The sequence below is a fragment of the Oncorhynchus masou genome, chromosome 21 (assembly GCF_036934945.1).
Source record: "Oncorhynchus masou masou isolate Uvic2021 chromosome 21, UVic_Omas_1.1, whole genome shotgun sequence".
In the NCBI taxonomy this organism is placed as follows: domain Eukaryota; kingdom Metazoa; phylum Chordata; class Actinopteri; order Salmoniformes; family Salmonidae; genus Oncorhynchus; species Oncorhynchus masou.
Window position 1 is genome coordinate 23,337,110 of NC_088232.1, and position 25,478 is coordinate 23,362,587.

The window sequence follows — 25,478 nt, forward strand, 5'->3', positions numbered from 1 at the left end:
CAGTAAGAGTTTAGCAGAGGTGGCTGCAGGACAATCCCTGGAGACAGATGTCTCTCGTTAATGACCAGTATTGCACAAGGGAAATATTTAAAAACTTTTATTAGAAATGGAGAGCTCTGCTTATTTTACAAAGATACAATGGCTTTGCTCAGGGAATCGTAATACCTTCATCTAGGAATCCCTAGATCAACTTCGATTTTAAGAAGTACATTTTTTCACAATGAAATCAAGTCAAACAAACATTTTAAAATGTTATGAATGCTTCCATTCTCTTCTACGGGGTTCAATATATACACTGTGTGCTAACGTTTCTACCAACTTGACAGAAAAATAAAGGTTTTAATATACTTGTACAAAGAGGAGGTTAATAATAAATCATCCTTTACAGTTTGTAAAATGTATTTTTCAAATACATGGTTTTGGACAATATGTACAAAAGAAACAAATCATAGGAAACCCCTGGGCTTAACATACATGCTTCTTATGCAACTTTTAATTGGTCAGAACTCATGTTGAAAATAAGATGTTTTAAATAAAATACAAGTACCAAGAAACAAAGTGAAAAAGTGAAGGCCATCAAATGATGGTGTTCCCAAAAAAACAATAGGGAAAGTAGTGGGCTCTATTGGAAATGGGGGTAAAACAAACCCAGTGTACAAAACATTAGGAACACCTGCTCTTTCCATGATAGACTGACCAGATGAACGCTATGATCCCTTATTGATATCACTTCAATTGAGAGGTTTTTAAATAAGGATTTTTAAGCCTTAAAATATAGACATGGATTGTGTATGTGTGCCATTGAGGGTGAATGGGCAAGACAAAAAGAGTTAAGTGCCTTTGAACGGGGTATGGTTGTGTGTGTCAAGAACTGCAATGCTGCTGGGTTTTTCACGCTCAAGTTTCCCGGGCAAAGGGGGGTGCAACTCAACATTAGGAAGGTGTTCCTAATGTTTTGTACACAGTGTATCTACTGCATAGTAGCTCCCCAATTGAAACAAAGTTTGCTTTTAGATGAGCACATTACATTATTTCAATATACTTTCCCATTGTCCAAACTGTGGAAGATTCATGTCTCTATATTGTAAAAAATACAAAAGTCTCCACCAACAGAATAAATATATTTAACAAAGCAAACCATAACTATTTTACACAATTTCAGTTCGAGAAATCTTTCATTAAATAACTTCACTGCTGTGATATATAGTTTTGAAATTTTCCATACTAAAATAAAAACTCTGCAATTACATATAAAAACGGCAAAATACACTCGCAAAGGAAATTAGTCCACTGAAATCATTCTCTTGTTCCACTGTAAACCTTTTATTTTTTGAATTCCTTTTCTTAAAAAGAACTAAAAAATTGTTTGCATAATTAATCTGTGCTGACACTCCAATAGTGGAAGACAACAGCTGCAGTTTTCAGTAAACTACATTCCCTTTCACAATTGAATTTCACATTTTTCCAAAATAGGGCACTCTGCTGTAACACTAGTACTTTGGCAGTTCTGATGGTGCAAGCGAACATAATTTACCTTCTTGCAAACCATGTCCAGCTGGTTAAGTGACCATTATTAACATAGGTAGGAACCCTTTACATTGTAGATTACATACATTGCATTTGTCTGGTTCTGTCTGGGACATCATTGATTCATTACTGCATCCAGATTGGTCCCGTTTTGGGGAACCAGAGGAGGTTATATGTTTCTGTGGTTCTGACAGAGCGGGAGGAGAAAAGTGCCATGGTCTGTTCAAGGATGGAGAGTTTGACGGGGTTTGGCTAGGAGTATCTTGGGTTTGTAGTTTCCTTTACATTCAACTCACATGGAATCCATTTCCTGACGACTGCGATAGGTGGACATAATGACTACGAGGCAGGACGTGAGAGTGGTGGACGGGATACGGTAGAAAGGATAAAGGGGTGAAAGGAGACTGACGGGGGCAGTCGAGTGCTTTAGGCCGCTTGCTCCTATGTGTCAGTACGTGACTGCGTCCCAAATGCCATCCCTATACCATATATATATAGTAGACTACTTTTGACCAGGGTCTCTGGTCATTTGACATGGGCTTCTGGCCAAAAGATATTCCCTATATAGGGAATAGGGTGCCATTTCAGATGTACCCAGTGTCTCCAGGGAGGCAGCAGGATGTTGGGCTGGCAGGCAGAGATGGGCAAGGTGGTCGCCATGGGGGAGGAGGCGTGTCATCACCTACACTCGACAGCCACAGTGTTCTGAGTGGGAGAGGCAGAGGAGGGGCTCATCCCAGTGTCTGACGAGCCGGACGACGTTGACGCTGTGGTGTGGGACACTGGGAGGGAGGAGAGACCAGGTTAGATAGCTGTATCCGTCTTTCATACTCTACAAAGTATTGTGAGCAAAGAGACCATGGAAACAAAGCAAAACATTACAATGAAAGCTATAGACAACAGTAGGAGAGGGAGACTACGTTCGACAGCTGTATGTGTGCCAAAAACAGACTAAGGAAATACTCCAAGTAAGCATTACAATACAAAGCTATTCAAGCAGTTTGCTCTGGAACATGACGGAGGAAAAGCCATCCTACCTTCTCTTTCCTTCTTCTTTAACCTCTTCCGCCTCCTGTCTATGGAGGCTACTTCAGACTTGAGTGACATGTAATACTTCCTTATATCCTGTAGTTTGTCTTGTAAGAAGGATATCCTCTCAGCACTTGTCATGCTGTCCAGTTCATCTGCTCAGAGACGCACAAAAGTTCTTATTGTAAAAGGTCAGAACAAATAAAAACAACACACACTTTGACCATTCAGCTTTCAAAACCATTTCATTTAGAACACTGAATACAATATTACATTTAAGAATATTCACAAAATTAAGGCTAAAATCCAAACTCCTAGGGCCAGTTTCCCAAACACAGATTAAGCCTAGCCATAATTGTTTTTTTTAGTCCACCGCCTGGCTTAGTCTGTCTGGGAAACCGGCCCCTGTTGTTAGTCCTCATCCTCAACACCTGAGATCAGTGTGATAAGCTGATTAGGGATAAGTGGTTAGTTCAACTTACTGAGCTGGAAGGTCCACTTGTACGTGCGAGGAGAGGGGAAGGAGGACTGCTTGTCTTTGTGCTTATATTTCTCTAGCTCCTTACTGTTGGGAGAGACCAGCTTCTGGGTTCCTTTAGACATGGAGTGTTTCACCGGAGCCAGCTTACTAGAGGTGTCCATGACAGCCAGGTCCTCACTGTCACTGCTGTGCCCTGTGGTCACACACATTTTAAATACTTTATTTGAATCCACAAATCACATTACTGCCAAGAAGGATTCACACATTGACACATTTTTGGGGGGTGATTTGACAACCTGCCATTAATGGAATTGAGCAATGAAACTTACCTGCTCCGTTCTTATCAATTTTGGATGTTGTGCTTGGCCGTTTCTGGTTTCGCTTCTGCTTCTTTGCAGAAGAACTCATATGGCAGTCCATCAACCTTTTCTGACCTGATCGTGAAAGGGAGAATATTGAGAATTTTTATTTCAGAGGACCAAATCACTGTGCATTTCTCACTAAATGACCATTAATAGGTCTATCTTAAATGTTTGTTTTATTTTACAAATACCTAAACACAACAATGCTGTAACGTTAGGAGATATGCATACATCAAATTATTTGCCACAGATATAAAGCACGCCGCAAGTCATCGTCTCTATGTTGGAAAAATGGCAGAGAAATGCAAGCGAGTTGTGACAGCAACGAAACAGCCTGCTCTGTCCCAAGTCAGTACAGTACTGAGTCTACTGCTGCCTGGCTGTGCTTTGGAAGCATGCTAAAGTATGGACTGACTGCTGGGAGCATGTCTACAACTTCATCAGCAAGCTGTCAAACTATCATAACTACACACCGTTTGTCAGTGCAGTGCCCAACAGCCATAGTTATCTAGCTAAAATTCCATCCCCGTGTCAGTGAAGCTAGCAAGCAGAAGACAAGTTATAACCTAAATCAGCTGATGAAATCACTGGCGACCGATATAAATTGCACATTTCGTGCAGGAATAGAGGTAAATAATAATAATAATTACAACTTTCTCACTGTCTATCAGTATATGCGTCTGTCTGCCCCAGTTTCACAGTAAGTGAGTCATGCACAAGACAGGTCGAAGGACAACGCTCGCAAATTGATTTTTTGGATATTGGTAAGCGGCAGTTTGGACGTTGAGTGCGCATCGTCTCAATGCTCATTGCAGACTCGAGTGGTCGCTATCAAACAACTAAGTGGCCACTCGATAAAAGGGCTTAGGAGTCAAGTGTTGGGTTTGAGATTCAGCATATGACTGAGGTAGATAGAACTTCATTGTGACCATACGCAAAAGGACAATATTCTGCAATTATGAAAAAGATTAAAAAATTAAGGCAATTTCAATGTTAAGAAAAATGTGCCCTCTGTCACATCCCTAAGATAGCCTATTATATGCCATTCTTTGTGTGACCCACCTCTGTCCTTGGTGTCCCTCTCCTGTAGTGACATGCTGGAGTTGCTGGAGCTGGTGCTAGCTTCAAAACAGTTTGAGTTGGCTGACTCGTTATCACCAAGCCCCTCCTGAGACTCCCCGGCTACACTGTCCACCTCGATGGGGACGTCGCTCTCACTCTTGGTGCTGTGAGACTCATCAGGGCTGGGGGCAGAGGTGGGGGAGAAGACCAGTGGAGGAGCAGCGCCCCCCGAGGACAGAGGAGGGTTGTTGTGGGTCTGGTGGGAGGAGGCATTGGACGGAGGGGGAGCATGGACCTTCCCTTGACTCATCATCATTAGGAGGTCTTCTGCTAAGGTCTTGTCCTTCTCATCCAGGTCGTCCAGATCCACCTCGTGACAGACCAGCGCCTCAGGGCCGATCTGGGGCATCACCTCCTCCTCGACCCCTGAGGCTAGCTGCTCCGACCTGGGTCGACCTCCTGCTACACCTCCCTCTCCTAGACCTTGACACTGCACTTCCGGAGTGAGGGCAGGCATCTCTGTTTTACCCTTTGCTGGCGTCAGGCGCTCCTCGCCTCTCTGTCCCCCCGCCTCCAGCCTCCACTCTGGCGAGTCAGCGGGCCTCCTGGCTGGCGAGTCAGCGGGCCTCCTGGCTGGCGAGTCAGCGGGCCTCCTGGCCGTCTCTTCCCTCCTGTCTAGACGCACCTTCTTGTCCGGCGTCCTCTGCTCAGTGGCTTTACGCTTGGCCACACCTCGCTCCTCCCTGCAGATCTCCTCCTCCGTGGCTGAGTCTGTGTCAGAGTCCATGGTGGGAAGGTCGGGGATGCTGGGAATGTGCTCAGCTGGGAGACAATGTAGGACCACCATGGGCTCATCCTGCCTGTTCAGGGTGCGTGGGCAGGGAGACAACTCGGTCTCAGTGTTGTTGGGAGTGGTGATGGTGGTTTTGGTGGGCGTTTCAGAGCCAGTGTCGTTGTTGGGGTTCCTCTCTGGCTCGCGAACGTTACTTCTACGTGCTGCTTTAGACCTGGGGGATTTCGGGGTAGGGGGGTCCTCCTCCTTAGTTCTGTCGGGTTCAGGGGTCATGGGGGGCACCTGGGGCTGCTCCTCAGCCTTCTCCGGCTCCCTCCTCTCAGGGAGCGTGTCCTCCTGCTGCTCCTTCTCCTGAGGGCTGCTGGGGGGCTGGTCCTGGGCTGCGACCTGGGCTGCAGCGGCGGCTGCTGCCTCTGCTCTTCCTCTCTCCACCCTCCGGTCCTCCTCCTCCTCCTGCTTACGGGCCGTGGCGGGGTCCGTCCTCTCCGCCCACGCAGGCTTCTTCTCAGGAGAATCCTCTGACTCACTGTCCTCTGACGAGTTCCCCGATTCTTCTACCAGAAGTAGAGAGGGGGGGTCATCAAGGGTTAGCTTGCATCCATCAAAAGTCCAGGCTTCAACCCTTATAATAACAATTACTTCCCAAACACCAAGGGTGTTCTGCAATTTCCCCAGACAGATTAATTGTAGTCCTGGACTCAAAATCAATCTCCACTGAAAAGGGCTTCATAGTCCAGGACTAAGTTTAATCGGTGTCTGGTAAAACCAGCCTCACATGGCCAGAAACGCCCTCTAATCATTCTTAGATGTGGACTATCATAGTTATCCTAATTAAACTAGTGACTATACTGCATCTAGAGGCATGTTGACCTACCATTGGAGGTAGAATCCCTGTCCGAGTCATACATCCCAGAGGTTGTTCTTGTGCGTCGGCGAGGGGTACCTGTTTATACAGACCGACAGACAAATCAAATCAATAGAGCTTTCATGATTCACTATTCTACATGACAGACAACGATATCAGTTCTATATAATAATACATTTCGGTCTGAACATTGTATAAGATTGCAGCCTGCTGAACGAGCCCCACGGTCTTACCCTCTCCATAATACTGATGATCGGTGCAGATTAAAGTGAGGAGGAGAAAAGGAAGCCAAGGTTCAAGATGCACCCATGCATGGTGTCATGTTACATGCTGGTACCTAAGTACAGGTGTCGGGTCTCTTACCCTCTCCGTTGGGCAGGGCTGATACATCAGATTTGCTCTTGCTGCTGGAGCGCCCCTCACTGCTGGGGGTCTTGGAGACGCTGCGGTTGGCGCTGGCGGAAGTGGTTCTAAGAAGAGGGCGACCTCGCTTCAAGCCACACAGCTTCCCCTGCTTGTCATCCTCCTTCTCGCCTTCCTCTTTATTCTTCACTTTCTTTTTCTGTTTCTTTTTTGTTCCGCCCTTGTCGACAGGCCAGATTATCCGGTCTGCTTTGACCCACTCATCATACCTAGAGGGGAAATCAAGCCATTAACCCTATAGCTAGACCCACTCATCATACCTAGAGGGGAAATCAAGCCATTAACCCTATAGCTCGACCCACTCATCTCTCAGATTATACACATATTTTTTTATTTTACCTTTATTTTACTAGGCAAGTCAGTTAAGAACAAATTCTTATTTTCAATGACGGCCTAGGAACAGTGGGTTAACTGCCTGTTCAGGGGCAGAACGACAGATTTGTACATTATCAGCTCAGAGGTTTGAACTTGCAACCTTCCGGTTACTAGTCCAACGCTCTAACCACATACAATAAACATACTAGCAAAATATTACATTGAAAGTCAGTCACTTCAAAAACAGATAAAGGTGGAAAAGTAATACTGAAAATACTGCCGTGATCAAGACAGCGAATCATAAAATCCCTATCAACTCTTTCAGGTGGGTGAAAATGGAGGTGTGTGTCCGTGGGTTACCTGACGTTCCAGCCATAGTAGTGAACTAGGTAGAGGACATCTCCTCCATCATCGTTCTCTGCCTTCTTGATGTTGGCCTCGTAGATCTTTTGGGTCTTCCCTCGACCGTACTTTACCTTCACCTTAGTCCCTGTTACGGAGTCTTCAGAGTCTTCGTCCTCACCTCTGTCCCCCACACACACACGGTTAAAGGCTGTCCCTGAGAGCCTTCAAATCATACAGTGCACAGTCACAAAAATAAAGCTATCTAACATCCAAAAGCAGGTTATTAAAACACTGCCAATACTGTGGTGTATTAACTAGAAACCAAACTGGGAGGGATTAAACTGAACTTTTGAAACTTTGTTGCAAAAGGTTTTCAGCTGCATAACATTCTGCTACAGTTTTCTACAACGTGCACTAATGAATGCACACCTACTTCAGTTTGTTCAACATAAATGGAGCAGCTGAGCTGACCTCTGTCCACAAAGATGCAAAAGCCCAGGGTTCTGACGGAAAGGAGTAGAACACATTGCTTTACCCTGATAGTTGCACTAAGTAGCTTGGCGTATGCAGAAATTGCTTCGCCATTTCCTGGTTGCTAAAACTCTTAGTTCACCTAATTTCAGTTTGTGACAAAATAAGCTAGTATAGTGTAGAGCAGGTATTCCCAAACTGGGCTATGTACACGCAATGCCATCGGGTGTACGCAAAATAAATATGTGATTCACAGTTTAATTAAAATAAAAATCATTTTTTCCCCTTCACCTTTTCAAACAGTCAATTTATATTTTCCAATGGGGCTATACATTTGGGTGAGGTTTTCTCCCCCCGAATCTAGGATTACAGGGACTCTCCAACTATAGTCAATGTGCGGGACAAAATTGAGGCTATGCTTTAAGAAGAAGTTGGAGCTCTTCTCCGTCTTCATTAACAAGGACAACACACAGGTCTTTCCATCATTGTATGATTTTTGTGTGTGCAAATTAACTCAAGCTTACAGACAAGGTCAAATGTGATATAGCGACGCACCTGAGTGATTTGGGTGCGCAATTACGCAGGTACTTTCCCGAAACAGATGACACAAACTGGATTCGTTATCTCTTTCATGCCCTGCCTCCAGCCCACTTACTGATATCTGAACAAGAGAGCCTCATCAAAATTGCAACAAGCGGTTCGGTGAAAATTGTATTTCATCTGAAGCTACTGACCAGATTTCTGGATTGGGCTGCGCTCAGAGTATCCTGCCTTGGCAAATCGCACTGTGAAGACACTGATATCCTTGACAACACGTACCTACAGTGCCTTGCGAAAGTATTCGGCTTCAAACATAAAGATATAAAACTGTATTTTTTTGTGAAGAATCAACAACAAGTGGGACACAATCATGAAGTGGAACGACATTTATTGGATTCTTTAACAAATCAAAAACTGAAAAATTGGGCGTGCAAAATTATTCAGCCACTTTACTTTCAGTGCAGCAAACTCTCTCCAGAAGTTCAGTGAGGATCTCTGAATGATCCAATGTTGACCTAAATGACTAATGACGATAAATACAATCCACCTGTGTGTAATCAAGTCTCCGTATAAATGCACCTGCACTGTGATAGTCTCAGAGCTCCGTTAAAAGCGCAGAGAGCATCATGAAGAACAAGGAACACACCAGGCAGGTCCGAGATACTGTTGTGAAGAAGTTTAAAGCCGGATTTGGATACAAAAAGATTTCCCAAGCTTTAAACATCCCAAGGAGCACTGTGCAAGCGATAATATTGAAATGGAAGGAGTATCAGACCATTGCAATCTACCAAGACCTGGCAGTCCCTCTAAACTTTCAGCTCATACAAGGAGAAGACTGATCAGAGATGCAGCCAAGAGGCCCGTGATCACTCTGGATGAACTGCAGAGATCTACAGCTGAGGTGGGAGACTCTGTCCATAGGACAACAATCAGTCGTATATTGCACAAATCTGGCCTTTATGGAAGAGTGGCAAGAAGAAAGCCATTTCTTAAAGATATCCATAAAAAGTGTCGTTTAAAGTTTGCCACAGGCCACCTGGGAGACACACCAAACATGTGGAAGAAGGTGCTCTGGTCAGATGAAACCAAAATTGAACTTTTTGGCAACAATGCAAAACGTTATGTTTGGCGTAAAAGCAACACAGCTCATCACCCTGAACACACCAACCCCACTGTCAAACATGGTGGTGGCAGCATCATGGTTTGGGCCTGCTTTTCTTCAGCAGGGACAGGGAAGATGGTTAAAATTGATGGGAAGATGGATGGAGCCAAATACAGGACCATTCTGGAAGAAAACCTGATGGAGTCTACAAAAGACCTGAGACTGGGACGGAGATTTGTCTTCCAACAAGACAATGATCCAAAACATAAAGCAAAATCTACAATGGAATGGTTCAAAAATAAACATATTCAGGTGTTAGAATGGCCAAGTCAAAGTCCAGACCTGAATCCAATCGAGAATCTGTGGAAAGAACTGAAAACTGCTGTTCACAAATGCTCTCCATCCAACCTCACTGAGCTCGAGCTGTTTTGCAAGGAGGAATGGGAAAAAATTTCAGTCTCTCGATGTGCAAAACTGATAGAGAAATACCCCAAGCGACTTACAGCTGTAATCGCAGCAAAAGGTGGCGCTACAAAGTATTAACTTAAGGGGGCTGAATAATTTTGCACGCCCAATTTTTCAGTTTTTGATTTGTTCAAAAAGTTTAAAATATCCAATAAATGTCGTTCCACTTCATGATTATGTCCCACTTGTTGTTGATTCTTCACAAAAAAAATACAGTTTTATATCTTTGTTTGAAGCCTGAAATGTGGCCAAAGGTCGCAAAGTTCAAGGGGGCCGAATACTTTCGCAAGGCATTGTATGTGAGAGTGGATTCTCGGCCCTCGCGAGCATGAAAACTAAATACAGGCAGACTGTGTGGGAAATGATTTAAAAGACCCTCTCCAATACAACCAAACATTGCAGAGTTTGGTGTGCTTGAAAGGATGCACATTTCTCATTAACCTGTGGTGAGTTATTCACAATTTGATGAACAAATAAGGTTTAATATGTAAGATGGTTAAATAAAGAGCAAAATTATTGATTATTATTATTTGTGCCCTGGTCCTATAAGAGCTCTATGTCACTTCCCACGAGCCGGTTTGTGACAAAAAACTCCCTCATTCTTATGTTTAAATAATGTATTGTATAGTGTGTGTGTGTGGCAGGCTTACAATGATGGACTATAAAACGTTTTGGAAACCACTGGTGTAGCAAATCATTGTACCATCTAAACTGCTGTGAAATATATTTTGAATAACAGAAAAAATGTTTTTTTAGCTGTGATGATGGTGTACAATACTGAAGACTTAAGTTGGCGCCCCCCTTGGGTTCGTGCCTGGGGGAGATCTTCATGGGCTATACTCTGCGTTGTCTCAGGATAGTAGGTTGGTGGTTGAAGATATCCCTCTAGTGGTGTGGGGGCTGTGTATTTGGCAAAGTGGGTGGGGTTATATCCTGTCTGTTTGGCCCTGTCTGGGGGTATTGTCAGACAGGGCCACAGTGTCTCCCGATCCCTCCCGTCTCAGCCTCTAGTATTTATGTTGCAACAGTTTGTGTCTCGGGGGCTAGGGTCAGTCTGTTATATCTGGAGTATTTCTCCTGTCTTATCCGGTGTCCTGTGTCAATTTAAGTATGCTCACTCTCTCGCTCTCTCTCTCCCTGAGCCCTAGGACTATGCCTCAGAACTACCTGGCCTGATGATTCCTTGCTGTCCCCCAGTCATGCTGCTGCTCCAGTTTCAACTGTTCTGCCTGGGGTTATGGAACCCTGATCTGTTCACCGGACGTGCCATCTTGTCCCAGACCTGCTGTCTTGGACTCTCTCTCTACCGTACCTGCTGTCTCTAACTCTGAATGATTGGCTATGAAAAGCCAACTGACATTTGGTGCTGACCAGTTGCACCCTCGACAACCACTGATTATTATTATTTGACCCTGCTGGTCATCTTTGAATATTTGAACATCTTGGCCATGTTCTGTTATAATCTCCTCCCGGCACAGTCAGAAGAGGACTGGCCACCCCTCAGAGCCTGGTTCCTCTCTAGGTTTCCTCCTAGGTTCTGGCCTTTCTAGGGAGTTTTTCCTAGCCACTGTGCTTCTACATCTGCATTGCTTGCAATTTGGGGTTTTAGGCTGGGTTTCTGTACAGCACTTTGAGATATCAGCTGATGTAAGAAGGGCATTATAAAAAAAAGGATTGATGAACATGAAGCATAGAAATAGCACACATAGAACAGGTCTACCGCTTCTTAGACTTGCTTTCAAGTAGAATGATAGAAATGTGAGTTATAGACCTATGTGAAATTGGTCAGGTCCCCCAGAGAGTTACACATTGCCACTTTAAGGGTTTTCTACAGACCCCCTTTCCGTGACCTAACAAGAGTCCTAAAAAAATACCCTTGGGCTCACTGTAGAGCCATCCGAACAAGGCCCTCAAACTCAGTGAAGCTCTTCAGTCAGTACTACAAGCACTACTCCAATTTCACGATAGAAATGGGTCATATTCATTAGTTCACACAGTAGCAAACCGTTTTACAACAAAGATGTGAGTTTCTTATTGGACAAGTTCAGATAATCCCACCACATTTCGGTCAGTTTGCTTCCTAGTAAATATGACCATTAGCTCTGCACGTTACAGCAACAACACAAAATCTGCAGCCATCCAATAGAAAACCAACCCTGAAACATGACATCACAAGACTTCAGCAAGTATGTGAAACCACACTTTGATTGTAATCACATTCCTCCTGTTTGTGTGTTACCCAATTCATGACATTCTAGTCGGTTCAATGGCCACATCCTGACAAGTACAAAATAGAGGAACTTGAAAAGATGAACATTTGGCATCTAATAGACTTGATGCCCTGTGGTGACATTTAATTATTACATAATCTTAAAAATTCCATGAATTCTATCACCATTTATTTTACACTGATAGTTCATTAACATTCAACTGTACCTTTCTCCGACTCTCCTCTCGCTGTCTTCCTCATCCTCCAACTCCTCGTCCTCAGACTCTTTATCGGACTCCTCCAGGCGTCGGCTGCGTCTGTTCCCCGGGGTGTCCCCTCCATCTGACCTGCTGCCGTCTCTCGGACCTCCAGTCTCCTCTCCGCTGGTCTCCCCCACACCACTCTGCTCCTCCTTCTCTTTGATCTTCTCCAGCTTTGAGGGCTCCTTCACCTCAGCTTTGACCGGGGTCACAGTGCACCGTCTCCTCCCCTGAGATAAAGAAGAAAGTAAAGTGATTAGTGTCTGTAGAGGAGGAACCCTAGGCTGCCTGCAGCAAAACTACCTACAGCTCCGTCTCAAATGTATTTCCTCTATTCTTCGCATCCTCCCTCCGGCTCCTTCTCAAAACGCATTGAAAGAAGATCCGAGGGAAGGAACAGTAGAAAGCCATCTCAATGAAAGAGAACCTACCCTGGTCACACTGACTGACCATGAAACTGAACAGGATTTCAATCTAACAGAGTCCAAAATTTAATTGTCTTCAGTGTCACGTACAAATTACGACAAAAAAACAAAACAACTCTTACTAACCCTGGGAGAAGAGACATCTTTGTCGCTCTCGCTCCCCGACTCCGCCTCCTCCTGGGCAGGCTTGTCCTCCATGGCCACAGCAGACTCAATTTTGACAGATGGTGTTGGGCCCTGGCACTCCTTCACCTCAGGGATTTGGGCGGCCTTCTCTTCTGTCTGGGACTGGGAAGCTGGCGGACCCTCGCTGTGGTGGATGGTCCTGAAGACGATGCAGGCTGAGCGACAGTACTCCTCGAAGCCATACAGGTACCTACACACAATGTATTAGCACTCCCTCAAGCACAGTAGACATCACTCAAAACACTTAGAAACAATCTTGGTGCATAAAAACAGAAATCAATCAAATCTATTTATAAAGACTTTTTTTACAGCAACATATTTCACAAGTGCTTTACAGTAATCTGGCCTAAAATACCGTTTGAAGCACAGAAAATGACTCAACAGCTTCAAAAGAAAGAACCATCTGGTAAAGAGAATGTGTAAGTCTGAGTGAAGTGATCAAACACCTACTTTCTATAGGCAGTCTTCACATTGTAGGAGGCGGCAGAGTTTAGGACGGGAATGCCAAGGTCTATGTAGATTTGTTTCCACACAGATCCACTTTCAATCTGCAAAAAAACACCATCACAATAACCATTCATGTAGGCTACTCTATATCAAAAATATATTCAACAAAAGAAAGAGAGGTACTGAGACAAAACGCTACCAACATCACTTGATCGAGCGAGTCCAAATTGTTAAGTCGTTTTTGCAGGTCTGTTTTCTTTGCCCTCATAGCAGCCGACGTGCAAAACACCAGCCAGACAGACACCCCTTGACCTTGACAGTCCACTAAAAAGCTACACGCTGCAATTTTGCTTACAGAGGTGCAGGAGAGGCAAGGCAAAGCTGGAGAGAACAGGTTGTTCACATTAGACGACGAGACCAGACAGTCTGCCTGCCGCTGCAGTGAAGAGGACTCAGAAGAGGGAGGGAGAGCAAGCTGTAGAGATGATGCACTCACTTTGTCACAGCCCCCCTGGTGGTAGACTAGCCTAAAGAGCTTGAAGAGGTTCAGATCCTTGTAGCCGAGCACAGGAGGCTTGTTAATTGGCGTCCCTGAGGAGGAAAGGATGAGAAGAGCAGAGTGACGTTATACAGAGGAAAAGTAACCCATTTTAAGGCATTGAAAAATCACAGGAGGATCATTTTTATTTCATTGGTTGTCATTGAATGAGTGATTAGAATGTATTGGGTTACAAAGACCTACAGAGAAATCAAATGAAAGATGGATGGGGAATTCAGAGCCAGGCCAGGTAGTGTGTGCGTGCAGTAAATGTGTGTGCAGTAAGTCATATGAAAGTTCGCCAATTATTTCCCATTCTCCCTGACGTGTGCACTTATTCACTCTCTCAAGGATGTAAAATCACTGGATTGGTGTGGAGAGTGTCCACCATATTTCTTACATCAATCCAATGGTTTCAAACTCTTGTGGGTTAGTGAGTGAGGTAATGCACAATTCAGGGTTGCATCCCAAAATGGTACCCTATTCCCTATATAGTCCCTGGTCAAAAGTAGGGCACTATATAGGGAATAGGATGCAATTTGGGACGTAGACAGGCTGGAAGATAAATGGGACAGGGCTGAAGGCTTACCTCGATCCTCCATGAACTTATACAGCTGCTGCAGGAAGTGATCCCTCTCCTCTGGGTCCGCCTCATCCTCAGGCTGCAGGAAACATACACCTTGGTTATATAGGCAAATTAGACATGAACTGACAATTACTTATAATAGCCATTATCCTTCATTGAGTGTGCTGCTAATTTGACACGGTCTCGACAAAAACACACTTGAGTCAAAACATCAACGAAACTAACCTGGTAAAGGTAACTTTTTTTTAATTTTTATGATAAAGACAAAAACCATTGTCAGAATCTCTACTGACTAGTCTAGCAGAGTACACAAGGTGACATGCAAGCAGCCAGTCTTGACATAACTAATACATTCCCGTAGCAGTAGCAATGCTACTAGAGCAGAGGAAGATTTCATGTATGCCAAGGCCAGTAGTCAGTCAGGTGCTGAGATTATTTTGAGCTCATGCTTCGCCTCTGAAGTTGTTGCACATTCTGTTATTTGTCAAGCAAAGTCACTTGGGCAAAACAACTTAGTGTGGGTTAAATTCAAGGACAGATTTAATGGTTGAATATATTCAACACTCACTCACTTAAATGGGTAATCCGATAGCCAAGAGAAACATGTCATCATAACTTCCGATGAATCATATTGTACGGTGTGGTACCTATTCACAGCATCCAGGACCATAGATACGGCTCCCTATATACAGTCCCTTCATAAAGTATTCAGACCCCTGGACTCTCCACATTTTGTTACGTTACAGACTTAATCTTAAATTTAAAAAAGATATATTCAAAAGTCCTAAGAAATCTACACACAATACACCATAATTACAAAGCGAAAACAGGTTTTCTAGATTTTTGCAAAATCCAAGCCATGAGGTCGAAGGAATTGTCCGTAGAGCACCGAGACAGGATTGTGTCAAGGCTCAGATCTAGGGAAGGGTACCAAAATATTTCTGCAGCATTGAAGGTTCCTGAAAAGTGGCCTCCATCATTCATAAATGGAAGAAGTTTGGAACCACCAAGACTCTTCCTAGAGCTGGCCGCCCCTCAAAACTGAGCAATTGTGGGAGAAGAGCCTTGGTCAGGTATGTGACCAAGAACCCGATGGTCAATGACAGAGCTCCAGAGTTTGTCTGTGGAGATGGGAGAACCTTCCAGAAGGACAACCATCTCTGCAGCACTCCACCAATCAGGCCTTTATGTTAGAGTGGCCAGACAGAATCCACTCCTCAGTATAAGGCACATGGACAGTCCACTTGGAGTTTGCCAAAAGGCACCTAAGGAATCTGACCATGAGAAACAAGATTCTCTGGTCTGATGAAACCAACTTTGAACTCTTTGGCCTGAATGCCAAGCGTCACATCTGGAGGTAACCTGGCACCGGTGAAGCATGGGGGTGGCAGCATGCTGTGGGGATGGTTTTCAACGGCAGGATCTAGGAGACTAGTCAGGATCGAGGCAAAGATGAACGGAGCAAAGTACAAAGAGATCCTTGATGAAAACCTGCTCCAGAGTGCTCAGGACATCAGACTGGGCCGAATGTTCACCTTCCAACAGGACAACGACCCTAATCACACAGCCATGACAACGCAGGAGTGGTTTCAGGACAAGTCTCTGAATGTCCTAGAGTGGCCCAGCCAGAGCCCGGACTTGAATCCGATCGAACATCTCTGGAGAGACCTGAAAATAGCTGTGCAGCGACGCTCCCCATCCAACCTGACAGAGCTTAAGAGGATCTGCAGAGAAGAATAGGAGAAACTGCCCAAATGATACAAGCTTGGCACATCTGTGTCATACCCAAGAAGACTCGAGGCTGTAATCGCTACCAAAGGTGTTTCAACAAAGTACTGAGTAAAGGGTCTGAATACTTATGTAAATGTGATATTTTAGTTTTTTTAATTTCTAAAAAACAGTTTTTGCTTTGTAAATTATGGGGTATCGTGCGTATATTGATGAGGGGAAAAAATTATAATCCATACAAAATGTGGAAAAATGAGGTCTGAGTACTTTCCTGAATGCACTGTACATATATTACTAAACAGATACGGTCACAGTACACTGAAGTCTAAAATGGAGGAACTTGAAAGGAAAATCAACATGCCATTGTAATCTATGTAGGCTGTGATATGTAATGTGTGAATTATACCTTGACTGACAAAGTGCCACAGACACAAGCAAATACACAGTGAAGTGAACCAATTTCACTCATGAGAAGCAAAGCCTTTATGACAAGCAGCAGAGGTAGAAAGAACTCGAGTCAGGAGCCTCCACTGGCCCTCAGCCAATCCCCACAGTCCCTCTCTAAAACGATAGGAAGTAGCTGCCAGTTGCTATGGGAACAGTGTCTGAAACCACACGAATGGCCATTTGTCCCAAACTCTGGGAGCAGAAAGAACCATTGTTGTTCCGGAGGAAGGGGCTTTCCCACACACTGGGACTAAGTCCCAAATGGCACCCTATTCTCTAAGGGCCCTGGTCAAAAGTAGTACACTAAGAGGGAATAGGGTGCCATTTGGGATACACCCAGGGTCTATTGGGAGTCTGGCTCAATCAAGGTGGCTCAGTAGCCACAAGATGTCAGAAAGGGAATGCAATGAATGCATGGTGCCAAGCCAACTTCATTCTCAGAGCAGGTGAGGTCACTACAATACACAGCTGGGTTTACATTACTGAGAGCCGGCCCTCAGATAAAGCTTATCACGACAAAATGAATATGCAGCAAAGAGAGCGATAAATTCCTTTCCCTCTCCATAAATTTGTAGCTATTCAAGCAGGTTGTAGTGGTCATTGTTAGTAGAGTATAACACAGGTCAGTAAACAGTCAACACTGGATAAGCTACTTCCTTGTCAAAACTGATAGAAAGACTTCATTTATGAATATATAAAGGCTCTGGCCTAATCTGCATCTAAAAGGAAAGTGACTTACGTGTAGTCTTAAAATATCCCTCCAGACTAAAACAGTGTTCTTCTTACCTCATCATTGGCATCTTCCTTCTCCTCCTCCTCCTCCTCCTCCTTCTCCTCCTCCTCCTCCTCATCCTCCTCATCGTCGTCACTCTCCTTTCCTTCTGTGTCCTCCTCGTCACTGCCGGAAGATTCTAAAATCTCACTCATGTCCATCTTCCAACTGTCAGGAACTACCTTGGTCTTGAGGAAATGCACTGCCCCATCCAACCCTGAGAGTAGCCAGAAAAAGGGTACTTTCACACACAGTTCAAATCAGACTTAGATTGTGTTACATTGTTGTTGTCGTTCGTCTCGCCCCCATCTTGTCCAGTCGGTTTCACATTGATAAATGTCCAAACAAAACCACGGGTTCATGCAAGTCATTTGTTTCTTGAAGAAAATCAAGTTCAATCCGTCTATGATTACCAAGAAGCATAACTTGTCACAAACTTCATATTACTTTCGCTTTGGTCTTCCAACAACTTTCGGGAGGGAACAGCCACAATAGCCACTATTTTTTATTTTTTTTTACCTTTATTTAACTAGGCAAGTCAGTTAAGAACAAATTCTTATTTTCAATGACGGCCTGGGAACAGTGGGTTAACTGCCTGTTCAGGGGCAGAACGACAGATTTGTACCTTGTCAGCTCGGGGGTTTGAACTCGCAACCTTCCGGTTACTAGTCCAACGCTCGAACCACTAGGCTACCCTGCCGCCCCTCTAACTGGGATGTGAATAGCCTATATCCCCGGTATAGCCTGGATGCGATCACAAAATGCGCTGCTACTCACAGAATGTTTCAGAGATAAAGTAAATGGTACTACATGCATTTTATCAAATGCACGCAGTCAAACAACCAATAATACTCCTTGGTTATTTTCCTGTTTGGTTCGGACTGCGTTCTCACCTGCAGCGAACCACACTACGGTAAGAATGGAATCGGACTGAGACCACCTTTTTTGAGCAAACCACGGTGAGTTGTTTAGTGCGCATAGTGTTTACACCAGTCCAAACGCACTGAACTAAGGGTGGAAAATGCTCCAGAGTTTGGAAAAACCACTCCGAACCAATTTGGTGAAAGACCCCTAAGTAAAGAGTTCGGCCTACAGGTCAATTACATCTCAATTCAGTTGAACATAATACCATTCAGTTTTTGAACTTACTGGAAGTGTTGAGCTCCCTCGGTGAGCCAGCCTTACCTTTCCTCGGTGAGAACTCCGCTTTAGAGATACTGTCCATGTTCACTTCATGGATCTCCTTTCTTGCCACAGTGTGACTGAAAAACAACAAACATCTAAATGTGCATTCAGATTTTAAAAAATTTAAAGTACCAATTCTGAGAAGACTTCAACAGCAATTTACATTATACATGTGTATTTACATTGCATGGCAGGGCAAACATATACCAAGACATGTTTGTAAATTAACTGGGAATTCTTGAAAACTGTATGATGTAAAAGTAGGATGCACAACGCTTACAATTTGGAGTCTGCAAATGATCTGACTAAACATTGGTCCTTCTTGACTGTCAAGTCATCATTGCAGCTGGGTGATATCACCTAGACAGAAACAATAAAGAACAGCTATGAACAATCATACAACAAGGGCCAAAGGTCTAGGAGGGTTTTTGACCATTTGCTTTCAGTTTCACAAGGAGTTGTTTTTCAGGTGGTTGTATGAACAGAACTAACATCTCCATGACACTTCTAAATTAGCAGGTAAGACAAGTGTAACTGAATGTGAAAGATTGATACTTCCCTGATCTGCATAACTCTAACTTGTCAATGGCTGCTAAGGTCAAGGGCCATTTAATTATACCATACATATTGAGAGCAAGAGAGAAAGTGAAAGAGAGCAGGACAGAAAGTAAACGAGAGCAGAGAAAGAAACAGCATGTGTAACTGGGGCTGTGCAGGTTGTGACTCACCAGGGCCAGGTACCAGGACGTCCGCTCTGTCCCAGTCTGAACACTGGCCACTTTACCCATCAGGTCATCGTTTAGCCTCCTCCTGTCCTCATTGTCATCTTCACTGGAAGACGACTCCTTGTCATCGTCCGCACTGAGGAGTTGAACAACAGGACTCCCCATCAGAACAGAATCGTTACAGGTCAGAAGCTATAATCCGTCTCAGTCAAAAGCCTCTACAGAGCTCTATAGAAGCTCAACGCTGTATCAATCACAAAGGCCTATATATCGTGCTGTTGTTGTTGTATATAAATGACAATTTCGGTAATGTATGCAGTCAGAGCATTTAAAGAAGCATGCTTACTATAGATTAAAATCATACTGGTGAATGTAAGAGTTAATGCTTGTTAAGTCATAAAACTGTATCTAAAGCAAAGAACGGTGTGGTTCCCTATAGCCAAAAGTAAAAGAATGGTCAACTTACTGAGCCTGAGATGACCTCCTCCCTCCGCGGTTTCCCTTCTTCCCAATGACGGGGGTGCCAAAGTGCTCTGGGTTGGTTAGGGGCAGTTGGTCCAATGTCTAGATGTGAGGGAGAGGTGAAAGGAGGGGGCTTAATCAATGTGTTAACGTGTAACATAACAGAGAGGCCAGCAAATCAAATGGCTAAGAAAAGAGTCAGGTCAGAATACTAGTCCCTTTACCTCGCTCTCAGCAAAATGTCTTTCTCCCTTCAGACACAGTGACGTCCTGCGGAGTGTCTTCTCATCCCCATCGTCAAACACTGGAACCCATGAAAAACAGCGCCCCTTGCAAAAGTTACACCAAAGTATGAGACTTCCTAAGGACTTCATAAAGACAAATAGTTATTAACCATTAGGCAAGTTGAGAGAAAAAGGGGGAAATGCAACCAACAAAGACATACAGCTACCCATTAATTAACTGAAGAGCAGGCATTGTATATTAGTTTGGGTGTTGTTGCTGTACTTGCCCACTGTGTACCAACTGGCGTCTGTGAGTTTGTTGATGGTTGCCTCACTGCAGATCCCCTCTGCACTCTTCACCTCCACTGTGGAGCCCACCTGCAAAAGGAAACAAAGGGATGAGACTGAGACACCTCATACATTCTGCTCTTTTACTCCCATTTCAACAAGAACTCCAAATAAAGAACAACGTGCCTGAGCAGAGTGAAAGCCTATCACATATGTTCAAACAATGAAAAGGGAACCACAGGGCTTCGAAAACATCAGGAAAGAAAAACTGAGGCCATTTTGAACCGTCGGGGAACCATTGATGCTTACAATTGTTGAAAAACGGGTGATCAGTGTGCTTGGCCAGAGCATTAGTCACATGACCATTACAATTAGGCAATATACATAAGCTTTACGTCAACAATACCCAAAAGGTACCCAACTGTCCCTGTTCTATATACTACTGTCACAAGCACAGCACCATTGTTGCATCCGACAGATCAGATCTTAGAATTATGTGATTAACAGATTATTTATTCTGAGAACCAAAAGGACACTGAGGGCCTAACTAATATTTTCCTTATCTTCCTGTGACAAGTTTGGTGGTGCCAGTCAGTTCCAACTTACCCTTAATGGTCCTTTCACTTGATCATCTTGAACAACTTGCGAGGTGGTGTCTCCTTTGACCATCACCTAGGGAGAGACAAAGAAATAGAATGAATGAGATAAGAAGTTCAGTCAAGGTGAAATAATTCAGTTGTGTAACAGACAAAACTCTTCCCTTCCTGACCTGTCCCCAAAGGACTTTAGATTAACTCTTGTATTCAGGGGCTACACATGGCAGTGCTGAAGGACTACGATACAGTAGTAAATTTGTGCTTATAGTATAACCAGGGAATGGTGCATTCACTTGCAAACTCACTGTTTACTCATTGTTCACATCAGTTATTTATTTAACTAAGCAAGTCCGTTAAGAACAAATTCTTATTTCAAATGACGGCCTACGTTTAATGTGGAGAAAGTTCAATGGGGCTACCTACCATGCCCCATGAAACAATCAGTCAAGGGAACTCTGACCTTGTGACAATCATAATGGAAGTGGCAAAGGTGAATAATGGAGAAGAGAGAAGGTCAGGTCACAATGTTGCTACCTGGTGATTGGTGGGGGATCATCTGGTCTTGAAACAATAACCATCATCAACTAGAAGCAGGTTCACCAGTTCACCAACTCCACATTTTCACAATGGGTTTTGAATACAAAACTTAAATTCCTAGTCCTATCCATAGCTCAAAAACATACAAAACAAGAGTTGGCTAATTGAATGTCCAAGCATTATCAGTCCCTATTTAATGTACATTCATGTGTATTACCAAATGTTAAAGCCAACAGATTAGGTTAGTAATTGAATACAAACTACCTGATGATTAACAGCAGAATATCCAAACATTCCAGTATTGCCTGTGTTTATTGTTGTGTTATGATTATGTCATGACTAAATTCACTTTTTTGGAGTGTGTACCTGGTACTATGTAGGCTGTTACAGACTGCCTAATGCTTTATAAAACAAACTGAGGAAAACTGTTCATAGAACAAGTCTCTACTTGAAAGATGCCACTAGCAGACACTAATATCTAGATACGAGAGAAGGGGGGGGGGGTTCTTTTGCAGCAAAACCGTCACCCGAAACTGGACAAACAGTTTGTCTATATAAACAACATATTGATATACCACGTACTACCTTGTTTAATTACAGTGTTATTGTCCCAAATGACACACTACCTATATAATGCACTACTTTTGACCACAACCCTATGGGTCCTGGTCAGAAGTAGTGCACTATAAAAGGTAATAGGCTGCCATTGGGGTGGAGCCATTGTTGTGTGGTGCTCTTACCTTAACCTTCACCATCCGTTTAACAGTCTTGATTTTTGCCTCACAGAAGGCACCTCTGTATTTGGCACTGACCTCCGTCCCCACGGTCAGATAGGCAGGCTCATTTGCTGCCTTTGAGAAAAACAGATGTGCCATAACATGCATCATTGTACTTACTTCGGAACAAAATAGTTCGACCACTATTAAATTAAATGTCCATGAAGCATGAACTTGTAACACCCATCATATGCCACAAACATGAAGTTGCATTTGCATTTTTCATCTAAATATATTGTTCAAGAAGAGGTGGTGATGCCTAGATTAAAACGTGGGAACATTTAAATGAATTGTGAAACATTATATGCCTGACATATTCAAGTTGACATGTTGCCAACCATATACAGTTGACCCTGTCTCTTTGCAAGCTAAGTGAAAGAGGCGTCGGCTTCACTCCTGTTTTCAACTGAGGTTAGCAAAGTGACTTACCTTCATCGTAGCCTATTTGAGGGAGTCCAGCTCGATTGGTTTTGATTGCTGTAAAACAATATAGTAATAGCAGATTATTAGACTTGTCAGAATAGCTATAAACTGGAACAAATTAATAAATATACTAGCTAACAAACTAGCTAGCTACTTAACGCATTCTTTTCAAGCTCGATGCAGCCGCCCCCTCCCTCCAGATGTACAAAAATGTGTAGCTAGCTAGTTTTCACTGTATGCTGATTGTTAAAGTAGACCTCAAATAATTAGTCGAAAGCTTTTTTTTTAAAGAGGACGTTGCACATAGACAAGAAGAATAATGCGTGTTTCTTCCCGCTTGCCTCGCTATCTGACTGTGTGTGTCACGTCGCCATCATAGCTCGCCGTGCTGCACCATATCAGGCTGGTGGTTCATTCCAAACTGCTTGAAATAACGTTACAAAGAACATCTGTCTCTAAAATGTGTGCCACACAGTCATCTTAAACAAGGTTGTTTCAGTAAAACAGAATATATAACAAAATATCGGCAGTCTTTGTGAAAATAAGGAAAGACAGAATATTTCGCTCAACTCGGGAGCTAAATTTAGCTACCTAGCTAACTTCACCATACTAAGGTTAGCTAGCTACGAACAGTTTATCGATATGGCGATTTAAACCGCCTTGCTAGTCATTGAGTTTGTCAGCTAGCTAGTTCCGGCATAACATTTCAAACGGTGGTTCTCTTTCGGATAAACGAGAAGCAGGTAGTTCGCGACGATAAAACAAAAAGTATCAGGACAACAATTATTTATTTATTATACAGTTTCACAAAAGGCGCATACATTTCTTCACTGCAAAAACAAGCCGACTAGTCACTGCCATTCAATTCCTTGCAGTCTAATCTTGCAAGACAAAAATAAAGAGACATTGAGCTAAGTGTCGTCCGTATTTAACAGAACGGGTGTCACCTTGATCTAAATAGCTTGAAGTGTTTGTAATTCATTTGAGAGGAATATTAGCTAATATTTTTTTTATACTTACTGCAACGACCCGACTGCTCACCACTTGCTAGAGTTGCAAAGCAATACACGAATAATAAGCTTGATCCGAAGCTGTGTTTCTCGAAATCCGATTGGCTGCCATGACAGTCGTGGTCAAATCGCAGAAATATGATTGGTCAACATATGCTTCAAATGCGATAGGATATAACTAATCTGTATTGATGGTTGGTAGAGATGAAATCGGCTCTTTGAGGGAAAAGTTGCCATTGGTCCTCATATACTTGGCTTTTTAATCCTCCAGAACACCCCACGATGGAAATATGATTGGCTTTACCTATCTCTACCCAAGCCTTTCACTGGTTAGACATATTTTACAATGGACCGCCTATTTTCGACACTGGCTGGAAGCTTCCTTGTCACTCCTAAGGATGGAAATGGGCTGTATGTGAAAACACGTGCCATTTCTACACACTCGTTGGATGGTGCTGGCCGTGACTCGTATTTGAACGAAGGAGTTACTAGCTATGTGGTAGTGTGCTGGGGATAGAATGCGATACGAGTTAAATACACAAGATCGATTTGTTTGTGGTCGAGGGCAATGGCGCCGTGTACATGTTTGTAGGACGTCAGCGGGCAAGTTGGTTTACGTAACCGGAAACATGTGCAGGTAAAAGCGGTCCTCGTTATCCGACTTTTTTGGGAGGTCCCTACCCCATTGAAGTCGACATTTTAAATGGTTAGGCTTATGGTAGAGTTTCTAAACATACTGTATTGTCTTTCGTTATGGATAAGGTTAGGGTATGGACGTCCCAATGATCCCGGATAGCACTGTCCAGAAAAGCTAGGGAAGTGATTGCTGTCAAATCACTTCACTAACTTGGCTAAGGCCATAGCATGAATTTATCCGAGACAGCATGGCATGTGTTCTTCATCAAATGTACAGATGAGATGAGCTAAATCAGATTCAGGACACTGTATTATGGTCAGGTCTTCTGTATTTAGTCTCAAGTGTATCCAAGCAGGGACGAACAACAAGGATGGAATGGAGAGGCATGGTATGGAGAGGCATGGTAGCCAGAGGTGGCGGTCTATGGTAAGGTCAATGTGGAGACTACTGCCCTTCTGGAGTCACTGAACTCATGTCATAGTTGAAACATCACACTGTGCACTGAAATTGTCTTTGTTCTTACACAACTGGCACCACCGGTAGAAGGATCAAGTAGTAGTAGTCTTGTAAATAATACCTCAAGGACTAAATACATATTAGAGGTCGACCGATTAATCGGAATGGCCGATTAATTAGGGCCGATTTCAAGTTTATAACAATCGGAAATCAGTATTTTTATTTTATACCTTTATTTAACTAGGCAAGTCAGTTAACACATTCTTATTTTCAATGACGGCCTAGGAACGGTTAACTGCCTTGTTCAGGGACAGAACGACAGATTTCCACCTTGTCAGCTCGAGGAATCAATCTTGCAACCTTACAGTTAACTAGGCCAACACAATAACGACCTGCCTCTCTCTCGTTGCACTCCACAAGGAGGCTGCCTGTTACTCGAATGCAGTAAGCCAAGATAAGTTGCTAGCTAGCATTAAACTTATCTTATAAAAAACAATCATAATCACTAGTTAACTACACGTGGTTGATTATATGACTAGATATTATCTAGCGTGTCCTGCGTTGCATATAATCTGACTAAGCATACAAGTATCAAAGTTGACTGAGCGGTGGTAGGCAGAAGCATACGCCTAAACATTCATTCAAACAGCACTTTAGTGCGTTTTGCCAGCAGCTTTTCATTGTGCGTCAAGCATTGCGCTGTTTATGACTTCAAGCCTATTAACTCCCGAGATGAGGCTGGTGTAACCGAAGTGAAATGGCTAGCTAGCGTGCGCTAATA

The 25,478-nt window shown here is 43.5% G+C and overlaps 1 protein-coding gene across 2 annotated transcripts; it reads right to left on the minus strand.

The window, feature by feature from the left end:
• Nucleotides 1–82: 82 nt before the first annotated feature.
• On the minus strand, nucleotides 83–23,672 carry arid4a (AT-rich interactive domain 4A). 2 transcript variants are annotated; one of them, XM_064927819.1, is made up of 24 exons: nucleotides 23,615–23,672; nucleotides 22,601–22,648; nucleotides 22,136–22,246; nucleotides 20,869–20,934; nucleotides 20,262–20,352; nucleotides 19,975–20,054; nucleotides 19,755–19,852; nucleotides 19,292–19,424; nucleotides 18,844–18,923; nucleotides 18,564–18,640; nucleotides 17,393–17,595; nucleotides 14,435–14,507; nucleotides 13,804–13,898; nucleotides 13,311–13,408; nucleotides 12,801–13,050; nucleotides 12,217–12,479; nucleotides 7,218–7,382; nucleotides 6,483–6,751; nucleotides 6,129–6,197; nucleotides 4,462–5,808; nucleotides 3,367–3,471; nucleotides 3,039–3,230; nucleotides 2,565–2,711; nucleotides 83–2,309 (listed from the first exon to the last, which is right to left on the minus strand). In XM_064927819.1, the coding sequence occupies exons 2-24, from the start codon at nucleotides 22,604–22,606 to the stop codon at nucleotides 2,206–2,208; spliced, it is 4,122 nt and encodes a 1,373-aa protein (XP_064783891.1). In that variant the 5' UTR covers nucleotides 22,607–22,648; nucleotides 23,615–23,672; the 3' UTR covers nucleotides 83–2,205. The 2 variants fall into 2 exon arrangements, with proteins under 2 accessions (XP_064783891.1, XP_064783890.1); XM_064927818.1 differs by having other exon boundaries at nucleotides 7,218–7,424.
• Nucleotides 23,673–25,478: the final 1,806 nt, after the last annotated feature.

What these genes read in the sequence shown, in the direction of transcription:
- arid4a (XM_064927818.1), bottom strand. An exon ending in CGTCCTGGTACCTGGCCCTG is followed by an intron (nt 18,924 to 19,291) that starts GTGAGTCACAAC and finishes GTTTCTGTCTAG; the next exon opens with GTGATATCACCCAGCTGCAA. An exon ending in AGCCCTGCCCAACGGAGAGG is followed by an intron (nt 6,198 to 6,482) that starts GTAAGAGACCCG and finishes CTGTATAAACAG; the next exon opens with GTACCCCTCGCCGACGCACA.